The sequence below is a fragment of the Sinocyclocheilus rhinocerous genome, unplaced genomic scaffold (genome assembly GCF_001515625.1).
Source record: "Sinocyclocheilus rhinocerous isolate Xijiao unplaced genomic scaffold, SAMN03320098_v1.1 scaffold1735, whole genome shotgun sequence".
NCBI lineage: Eukaryota > Metazoa > Chordata > Actinopteri > Cypriniformes > Cyprinidae > Sinocyclocheilus > Sinocyclocheilus rhinocerous.
The window spans coordinates 370,727-381,929 of record NW_015642868.1 but is presented as its reverse complement, the minus strand read 5'-3'; the positions used below and the strand labels follow the sequence as shown (position 1 = coordinate 381,929).

The window sequence follows — 11,203 nt, the reverse complement described above, 5'->3', positions numbered from 1 at the left end:
TTGCATTTATGAACGACAGGATTGTGCAAACAGCTCTCACAAATGAAAGCTGATAAGCGTGCTGGTATCAGAGTTATTCAGCGTGTATACCTTTGTGCTGGTAAAAATGCTTCTTTTCATCTCATTTCATACCTCATTTGCATCTGACTTGCAAAACAGTTGAACAAAATTCAAAATATTTCAGATTCTTGACTCTTGCCAATTCCTGCTGCAAATGAGTTTAATAGAGATAGTTTTATATTGTTTTTGACATATGTATACACTACCGGTCAAAAGTTTGGGATCAGTAATACTTGTAATGTTAGCACAACAGTTTCCAGCACTGATAATAAATCAGCATATTAGAATGATTTCTGAAGATCATGTGACACTGAAGACTGCAGTAATGATGCTGAAAATTCAGCTTTACCATCACAGGAATAAATTACATTTTAATGTATATTAAAATAGAAAAACGTTATTTTACATCATAATAATATTTCACAATATACAATTTTTTTACTGTATTTTTTATCAAATAAATGCAGCTTTGATGAGCATAAAAAACTCCTTTAAAAAACATTAGAAATTGTTCTGATCCCAAACTTTTGACCGGTAGTGTATATGTGATGCATGTACGTACGTACGTACAAACACACACAAACACACAGCTACTTTTAAAAGTAATGCTTTACAATATTGCGTTACTCCATAAAAAAAAGTAACCGATTGCCTTTGTTACATTTCATGGAACGTAATGGACACTGGACAGCAGTGAACACTGGATAACTTTCTTTAGGTAAATGACATATTGTTCATAATCTGTTTTATTTGACGTCTTTCAGTTGAAATGCTGATTGAGCGATTACATAAAACATGATACATTTCAGTAAGTTGTACTGTATCTGCCAACATGCCTTCTGATATTAATTGATATTTTGTGCTATAACTTGTATTAAAGTGAAAGAGAATGCATTACCGCTTGAATTGAAGTGGCTACGGTGATCTGTCACGCCACATTTAAGAGCATCAAAATGGCATTTAGTGTTAAAATTGACATTACTTGACACACAAAGCTCTTTGCGATTATTGGACAGGAGGTGAGTTACAAATAATGTTATGTGAAGGAGAACCGTGGACCTGGCAACCCTTAACTATGGTGATTTATAGAGTTAAATAGAACCTGCATTAAAGGTTTAAAAAAAAAAAGATTGTGTTAATGCATTATTATCACGTTAACTTTGACAGCCCTTTTACGCTCCCTTTTATATGGCAGGATACAATGTGTGTGTGTGTAAATATCCACCAGGAATAGTAACGCACGTTTAGCATTCATAGTACTATTTCATTTGACTCTACAATTAGGAATGCATTTGTTTATTCTATATGAAATGGGACAGTGCATTTTAATTTTATCAGCATATGCATCTATTTCATATGCATCATAATATCTGGATATATATTTATGTGACAGCTCTCTGTTCTCATTTGCAATATCAAGATCTCCCTGCTTCGTGTAAAAATGCTGTAAGCGAAAAGTTTTTGCATCAGTATGCATAAAATGTCCCTATCACCTGACAGATAGCACTGAAATAGGTGTCTGGAGAAATCACACCCGTCTCTCCGTGACAGACCCAGACTCTGTAAACAGCTAAAAAATGGTCAAGAGAGTGACTCATGCTTTTTAAGCAGTCAAAACACCAGCCAATCAGAATCGCTCTCCGCACATTCTGGTTTGCTGACATCAGGTTGGCTAAAATGACTTTGGAGGGCAGAGATTTGGAAAGAGGGAGTATGACTCAAGTGAACAAAACTGCTGAAATCACAGATAACACCTTTGAATGAATATAAGACTAAATTGAAAACCAAGCATTTTTATTTTTATTCTGTGTGTTATACCAACTCACAGGACAATTGAGAATTTAAGTGTGAAACTAGTTTTGAAATATAGTATTCAAACTAATTCTGAACATCTAGAGTTTTTACTTTGGTTCTATAAGGAAAGGACTATTAACAAGCACCATAACAGTAGTTAATAGTTCAAATCTTCTGAAGTCATACAATAGCTTGACATATATCTGGTATTATTAGCAGAAACTGATTCAAATACAGAATAACCACAAGCTTCTCTGTTCATATATTGCACTATAGTGTGTTAAAATTCAAAGTTTACCATGCATGATCTTGGAAATAAGCTTCATGTTTTTGCATACATTTTATCTCCTGATTGAACAACATCTATTTCAAACTCTTCTAATTCTATTTTACTTGAATTACACTTTTCATAGGAGTTAAGTGTTATATGTATATGCTGTTGAATTAATGATTAATTTAACTAATTTAACTAATGTTTAACTGCTTCAACATGCATACTGTTAATGAAATCACTGTTAAACACTTATGAGCACGAATAAAAACTATTATTATATATATAAATATTAGGTAACACTTTATTTTAAGGTGTCCTTGTTACATGTACTTACTATTATAACAACAATAAATTATGCACAATTACATGCAGGTAACCATAAGCCAAACCCTAATCCTAACCATAAACTGTAGTAACTACATGTAATTAATTACCATTACTCAGTACTTAAATGTATAATTATACATTGTAACAAGGACCCCTTAAAATAAAGTACAACCAAACACAGTGAATAACTGTATAAGTCAAATTAATTAGCATACATTACAAAGCATAAATCTTTATTCAGATTTCAGAATGAGCACTTTGTCACATACTGTATATTGAGGATCTCGTGCACCTACTGATTTGATTTGAATATGAACGCACCATTTTAATAAACAGAGGAAATGCACGATTTGAAAAAAACAAAAACATTTACATGCTTAGGACGTAAGAATGCACAAGGAGGCTTCATATGACTTGTTAGGTAATGTTCTCTTATGAAAATCAAATGATACTAATAGTAATATAGTGATGCAGTGGCTTTGCTTTTTATGATGCCATAAACAATCCAGTTCTCTATTATAGATCTTTGGTTTAGATGCATTTTGACAGGTTTGATATCATTGGCGCCAAACACTATTGATCGCAATGATCACGCTAGGCAACAAATGAGATTTGAGCGATATGGCAGAGAGGGAGATCATAAAAAAAAAAAAAAAAAAAAAAAAGGCTTACATTTCAGTCTCTTCCTCACATAAACTGTATATGACTTCAGAAGACTTTAAATTAAATGTCCAAGTTGTATGGCCCACTTCAACTGTGCTTTTAGTGTTTTTTTTGTTCTCTTTGATGCCTAAAAGAATAAATCAAAAACCTTTCACTTTCACTGCATGGACAAGAGCAGCTTGGACAAGAGAAAGAAAGGTTCCGAATAGGTTTAGAACATCACTCACGCAGGCACAGAGGAACCTCTCCGCTCCAGGAGCCGTTGCCGACACACGTGAGGACGGCAGGGAAGGACAGTTCGTATCCCATCAGGCAGCGGTAGCTCACGCTGGTGCCCCACTCGAACACAGAGCCCTCCACCTCACCGTTAGACACGCCGGGCGGAGGAGCGCAGGTCACCGCTGAAGAGAAAAACACATGGAGAGAGATCCGAGTTCATTAGAATGCATGAAAGCCTGGCGACGGTGTCATTCATTTACACGTGCTGCCGGTGTTGTTTCACAGGTCGATTCAATAAAGGAGTTATGCAAATTAGGTAATGCCACAAATGAGGTTGTTTGGTCAGTCTGGTCTAGATTTGAGACTTTTTTTTTTTTTTAAGATGTCTGTTATGTTCACCAAGTCTGCATTTATTTGATCAAAGAGGCGATAAAAACAGTAATATTGAAAAATATTATTACAATTTTAAATAACTGTTTTCTATGTGAATATATATTTTTAAAACGTAATTTATTCCTGTGATCAAAGCTGAATTTTCAGCATCATTACTCCAGTCTTCAGTGTCACATGATTCTTCAGAATCATTCTAATATGCTGATTTACTGCTTATTAAGAAACATTTCACATTATTATCAGTGTTGAATAGAGTTGCGTACACAGAGTAACGCTGCGTGTTTCTAAGCATTTCAGGGGACCTTTAATATTTTTGTGGAGACCAAAACAGAAACAATGTAAAAATAAACATACAAATGTTTCAAACGTAACCTTTCAGTTTAAATCTACCTTTATTCTATAGTTAACTCTTGTCTGAATAAGTGCTAGTGTGGTTTCATTTGTTGTTTACTTGTTTATCCAACAGATATTACAAAGAATACAGGCAATGATATTCACAAACATGCCCTCATTTAAGACGGTTTCCCTAGGCGTTTCTAACCAAAATATACAACCAACACACATCTCCACTGAGCACAAGAGAGTAATAAATGAACTTAATTAATAAATACTGGACAAAAACAACATCATATTTCATATGCAGGTCACTCAAGCACACATTCATCATGGCGTCTAAATTTAGACTTAATTTGTTCACACCGAGCAGGAATTTGATTCATTCATATTCACTTCATTAAAACGGCAACTTTAATACCCTCATGTAATAAATTAACATGATGTTTGGATTTTAAAACATTTGAAAGTCTGTCAAACACTTGAGAGTTCAAATGAATGTTAATTTGGAATTGTCCCACAGTGTTAGTATTTCGTTGCTAGCTGTCCCACATCACACACACACACACACACACACACACACACACACACAAATGATCTGACTACAAGCAATTACTGCTGTCAGGATCATTAGAAAACAAAGACTTTAATTACCACCTGTTTCCACACTAACAATGCCAAACAAATAGTGATAAATACTGCAAACTAAATTAAATTCACCATTCACTTTTCACATCGATCACAGAAAAAAAAAAACAACTAAACTTCCTCATGGAGTGTCAGTGTAGCCGACACTGAAGTCCTGATCTGTATTTTGAGGCTGTACTGCCCTCTGGCCAAGCTTTAATATTTTGTAGACTTGTCTTGAAAGTGTCTCGCTGAAGAAAGGAAGGGTTTTTTTCTGTCGTTTTTCTACCGTGAAGGACTATGTTCCACTTCGACATCATATAATAAAGCACAGACACTGTATTCAATATGTCACTGATGATCACTCCAGCAGCTTCAAGTGTTATTTATGAATGGTGACTAAAACACAGGGTTTTTACAGCACGTTCGCTTGTTTTCAAGGTGTTAAGAGGTGTGGAAGAGGCTGGTTAAACACAACATTAGCTGGAAATCACCTCAGAGTCATCTTTTGCAACCTGCTTTCACCACAGCAACTGTTGCATCATCTCTATTTGAACGTTTAGGAAAGACTTTGGTGTCGTTTTGTGTATGGATCGAGTGTTAAATCCAAGCGAATGTTTATTTACAAATAACATATAGGACTTCCTGCATTGGCGAAATCAACAGAAATCGGCAAACGTCCGCAGGGCCAATCAAAAGATGTTTTAAATTGCAAATCTCGAATTGAAAAAAGGACGCGGGGGGAGCAGATGGAAACTCGTGAGCTGATATTCTGACAGTGCTGGAGAGCAGTCGGTGGGGAGCAGCTGGGGTCTGGACGGCGTATGAATAAATTATGAGATGTTTTGGGAAGCAAGTGCCCCAATAAAACCTCTAAAAAAGATGTGTGGAGTCGCAGCGCTGCTCTGTAAAGATCCTTTTGTTCATGTGTAAATCTGCCCAGGTAAAACTAATAAATTAGACTCAAAGGTCAATTGCGTGTCTATTAGTTCATCACACTGAATAGCCATCAGCTTTCGTTAAAGGGACGGTTGAAACCAAAATGACAAATTTACTTAACCTCATGTCATTATAAACCCTTTCTTACATGGAACACAAAACAACATTTAAAAAAGGTCCACAAAAGAAATGTTTTGTAGGTTTAGGAAGATTTGTTATTACTCATGTCATTCCAAACGAGTTGCTACTTTCCTCTCTTTTCTATTAGCTGTCACATTCTATCTCCCTTCCTAATTGTACAAGATATGCAAGCAAATTGATTGTATCAAAAAGTAGTAGCACACCAAAAGTGTTTGAAAAGTTCTTTCAATCATGAGTGACAGATCAGAGGTCATGTGAAGTGATCCTCAGAGTCTGTAACACATCAGTGGTTCTCCTGAGCGTTTGTGACATGACACAGTGGAATATTTAAAACGAAAAGAATGGACGATTATCAGTGATAATCGTGATAACTCGTGAAAGAGTTGAATTTCAGTCAGTTTTAGACCTGGAATATAGTGTGTGACGAGAGGGGCGGGGCCGAGAGCTATGGGAACGGAGCGAGGCCGGTGGAGTAAATGCTAATGCACGACACCTGCGCCACTCACCGGTCTCGAGTCCCATGGAGGAGCTCCGGAAGGATAAAAGGAGGAGTGACGACAGTGTTGGACGAGAGAGGACCAGGCCTGGATTTTATTTTGTGTTTTGTGTGCGGCAGTCGTCCGCGAGGGGCTGCCACTTTACTTTCATTTTGTGTTTATTTTATTAAAGTTTTGTTAAAATGTTCGTCGGTTCCCGCCTCCTTCCCGTGACTACGAACTGTGTTACATAGTGTTCAAGTAGTATAGACAATTTTTTGTAGCACTGACGATGTTGAACATTTTCATAACACACCGCAAACCTCTCATTTTCACCAAAGTAAATAAATAAAAAAACACATATGTGACCCTGGACCACAAAACCAGTCTTAAGTGTCAATTTTTCGAAATCAAGATTTATACACCATCTGAAAGCTGAATAAATAAGCTTTCCATTGATGTATGGTACACATATGTGACCCTGGACCACAAAACCAGTCTTAAGTGTCAATTTTTCGAAATCAAGATTTATACACCATCTGAAAGCTGAATAAATAAGCTTTCCATTGATGTATGGTTTGTTAGGATAGGACAATATGTGGCCGATATATAACTATTTGAAAATATGGAATCTGAGGGTGCAAAAAATCTAAATATTGAGAAAATCGCCTTTAAAGTTGTCCAAATGAAGTTCTTAGAAATGCATATTACTAATCAAAAATTAAGTTTTGATATATTTACGGTAGGAAATTTGCAAAATATCTTCATGGAACATGATCTTTACTTAATATCCTAATGATTTTTGGCATAAAAGAAAAATCGATAATTTTGACCCATACAATGTATTTTTGGCTATTGCTACAAATATACCCCAGCGACTTAAGACTGGTTTTGTGGTCCAGGGTCACATATGTGTGTGTGCGCATATATATATATATAGTATTTAAACATGCTGCAAAAATTGTCCATACGACGTAAACACTAGTCCTATATACTTAAATATATATATATTAAACATATTTATAAGTGTGTGTGTATATACTGTCTACAGATAGTATGTCTACATAATATATGAGACCTGTGTATACAGTAAATACATCAGTATGTTTTAATGACCACAAAAAACAGCATCTTTAAAAGTTGCAGGAACCATGGGAAAGTTGCTAAATGTGGTAACAAATCTCCCAAACTTCTACAGCCATTTTTGGAGTTCGACAGCCCCTTCAAACTGAATTTCCCTCAAAAATCCTCCTTCTGGGTTCCACAGAAGAAAATAAAGTAATTCGCGTTCGGAGCGACATGAGGTCGAGTAAATGATGACATATTTCATTTTTGGGTGAAGCGCTCCTCTAAGCTTTGTGCTGCATACAATTCTCTTCAGTAGGAAAATATGCCTTGCACGGCTGCCTGGCTGATCTGGAGGTGCTGGAAACGTCCTGCGAGCTGCTCGTAGCTTTGGAGATTAAGTGTGAAGGCAGGACAGAAGATCCCTCCGCAGAAGAGCGCACTGGCCCTAAGCCTGCGGCTTATAGTGCCGCTGCTTCAGTAAATATAAAAGGCGCTGAGAGAGAGCCGCGAGTCCAGCGGCAGGGCCGGAGAGTTTGGCAAGCTGTCCGACCCAATCAAAGTCAAAAGCGAAGGGATAAAGCAAGCGCAGCCGCCTTCTGCAGAGGTGACCTGGATGATTGAAAGCCTTCACATATAGGATGCAGGATGTATAATGTATAATAAATGAGCGTAGCGGCTGTTCAAGGTGTGTGGAGACTGCTTTAAGCAGACACGAGCATGATGAAGATGATGATGATGATTTTATGTGTGAATCTCATGGCTCAGGGGTCAGGTTTAATGAGACATGGAAGCTAACAAGGTTAAAAACTGAAATGCTAAGTGTTCATGTCTCTCGGAAGGGTGTTGAATATTAAATCCACTGCTATTAAATAGATTCATGCACCTAACTTAATTATTAAAGCAACACATGCAATAAGCCTTGTTAGTTGATGCTTCAGTTAATAGTCGGTATCTAGTGAAATATTTCAAGTACATACTACATACACACTAAGTGTGATGTACTGTATGCATACAGATAATTACACATACTTCATACAAACAGCTTTAACAGTGAAGTGTCATGTTTAGTGCATAAAAAAACAACAAAAATTTGAAATGGTTATCATTACACCTAACCATTCAGAGTAACCCTGGCTGTATAGAGAATAACAAAGCAGTCCATATGATTCATGCATGCACAATATGTAAAGTCATCAGAACTCATACTATGCCTTAGATTATGGAAAAGACACAATTTATTTTCCAAAAATAGGAAAACTGATGCGACATGTTCAATGTAATACATGTTTATCAATGTCATCAGACCTGTTAAGAAGGAGAGCAAAATGTAGATGAGAAATAAAATTACAGAAATTAAAATTTTCAGCTGCAAAATAGGTTGGCTTTCAGTTGATGTATAAACCTCAATTTCTAAAAAATTACCCTTATGACTGGTTTTGTGGTCCAGGGTCATATATATATATATTAGGGGTGTGATGAGATCTCGTGGCACGATGTGTCTCGCGAGATCTGATTGGTCTCGCGAGAATGTGACGATATCCTCGCGCAGACCTTTTAGATATATTTGCATTACACTGGCTCGTTCACAAGTGGTGGTATGTAAGATATTTTGTTCACATCAGGCAAGTGGCCGCATGATAAGCGGGAAAATTACGCAGTGTAGTCTTTATCCAGTCATAAAAACAGAATTCACAGTTTAACGCGGAATGTCACGGAATTTGTCAAATTTTGAATGAATTAATCAAAAGTAGGTCATTACACTTAAATCAAATCACGATATGGACTAGTAAAATCACGAGATGGACTAGTATCTGTAAATATTAAGCCGCAAAAGTCGATTTAAATATGAATCCTGCATGTTCTGCCTGTCTCTGTTTATGAATGGGGCAGACGCGCAGTTTCATTTACTACACACACACTGAAGCAAGCGTGACACTCGCGGTGATTTCAGCGTCTGCCGTCTCACTAAATGAGGACGTAAACACATGAACAACATCTCCAGAACTGCTCTGAGAGTCACTTCATGAGCATTTGACCGTTTGATTTGAGTAAAACTAGCGTCATATCTCATACACAGAACTGTAAAGGTATTCACGGCAACCCGTCAAAATAAAAGTCCGGTTTGATTTGAAGACATTGTGCCTATAACTATTTTTCAGTAGAATGTACATAGCCTACTACTACTAAAATGAAACAAACATTATTTTTTAAGGAATAATCACAAAACATTTCTTTCATGTTTTAATTTTAATAGTAAATCCCCTTTGTTTGCCAAAAAATCTTGTTTGCTTAATTTTCAATAATTAAAAGATAAATGATAAATTAAATTAATGTTTTATGCCTTCATTTGATAACCAGAAAAAAATGTAAATATACAACACAGAATTTCTGAGGGGAAAAACAATTCATAAGGCTACTTTAAGAAAAACAAAATGAATAAATTAAGTTGTTTTATGCATTCAAATAATTAGACATGCTAAAACACAGAATTTGGTAACAATAAAAAATATAAATAATATGGTGAGAAAAAATAAAACATTTCATAGGGCCCTAAACATGTAATTTTTGTTAAACTTTTAATAAATTGAAGTGAAAATGTATAAGTTTCTTGATTTTAATTAATAAGAATAAAAGACAATTTTTTCCCTATATATTTCATCATTGATAATTTCTTTAAAAAAGTCTAAAAATCTCGTCCTCGTGAACCCAGTCTCGTGTCGTGGGATAAGTGTCTCGTAACACCCCTAATATATATATATATATAAGTAAAGTATAATATTTATGTATTTTACTAATGCCAACAGTGTTGCCAAGTATAAAGTGTTTCCTCCAAAACACCACCTTTATTCTCGGCCAAGGTGCTTTGACAAGACTTCCCAATCTTTTTCCAACTAACTTTAACCCCCCCACCCTAACTGCTTACCGTTGTGTTATTTACTGTTCTGGGAGAATATCGACCAAAGTTTTGGCCTGAAAAGTTTTTTTGTAAACGCATCAGAAAAGTACATAACAGGGTCCGATACAAGTCCATGTTTAAAATGAGGTACTGTCAATGAAAGTCCATTTACTAACATGTAGACAGTCTACAAAAACAAACCTCTGGGAACACAAAGAGGAAAACAGACTGAAATATCCCATATGAAACACCGAGGCACTGTCATTAACGACTAAAATCAACACCATTACAATGGTTTTAAAGTTCAAACAACTGACACGCTTGAGAAATAGACTCAATGGTCTCCTCTCGCCTCGGTCTTTAATGAGACACCTGAGCCAGTTTGTCTTTTACAAGTTTTGACAGTTTGTGGAGGAGTCTGCTTCTGTCTAGTGCAGGGGTGCCCAAACTCAGTCCTGGAGGGCCGGTGTCCTGAAGAGTTTAGCTCCAACCCCAATTAAACACACCTGAACCAGCTAATCAAGCTCTTACTAGGCATACTAGAAACATAAAGGCAGGTGTGTTGAGGCAAGTTGGAGCTAAACTCTGCAGGACACCGGCCCTCCAGGACCGAGTTTGGGCACCCCTGGTAGTGTCTTCCTGCATATGCACATAATTCAACTACGACAATCATCCACACAAATGAACACATTTTTCCTTTCCTCAAACAAGAACTGAACTTAAGACATTAACCTAAAAAAATCACAGTGTTTTTTATGTTTTTAACACGATTAGAAGTTCACTCTATTAATATTATTCTAATATTATTTTACGACTGTAAATTATGGAAGCTTGTTTCTGCTACAGGATAAAATAAAAAAAGGTAATTGGGACATTTTATCTCACTATTCTGGCTTTTTTTCTCGGATTTTCTCAAAATGATATAAACAGAAAAAAATTCAAAATTGTGAGATGAAATTGCAAGTTTATAACTTGTAAGACACAAACTTGCAA

The 11,203-nt window shown here is 36.1% G+C and overlaps 1 protein-coding gene across 1 annotated transcript in view; it reads right to left on the bottom strand.

The window, feature by feature from the left end:
- The window catches only part of LOC107756877 (CUB and sushi domain-containing protein 3-like), a 287,188-nt gene that overhangs the window by 17,454 nt on the left and 258,531 nt on the right, over positions 1 to 11,203 (bottom strand). Inside the window, exon 56 of the mRNA XM_016574196.1 lies at positions 3,346 to 3,519. Coding sequence (XP_016429682.1) covers positions 3,346 to 3,519 — 174 coding nt within the window. The remainder of the gene's footprint in view (positions 1 to 3,345; positions 3,520 to 11,203) is intronic.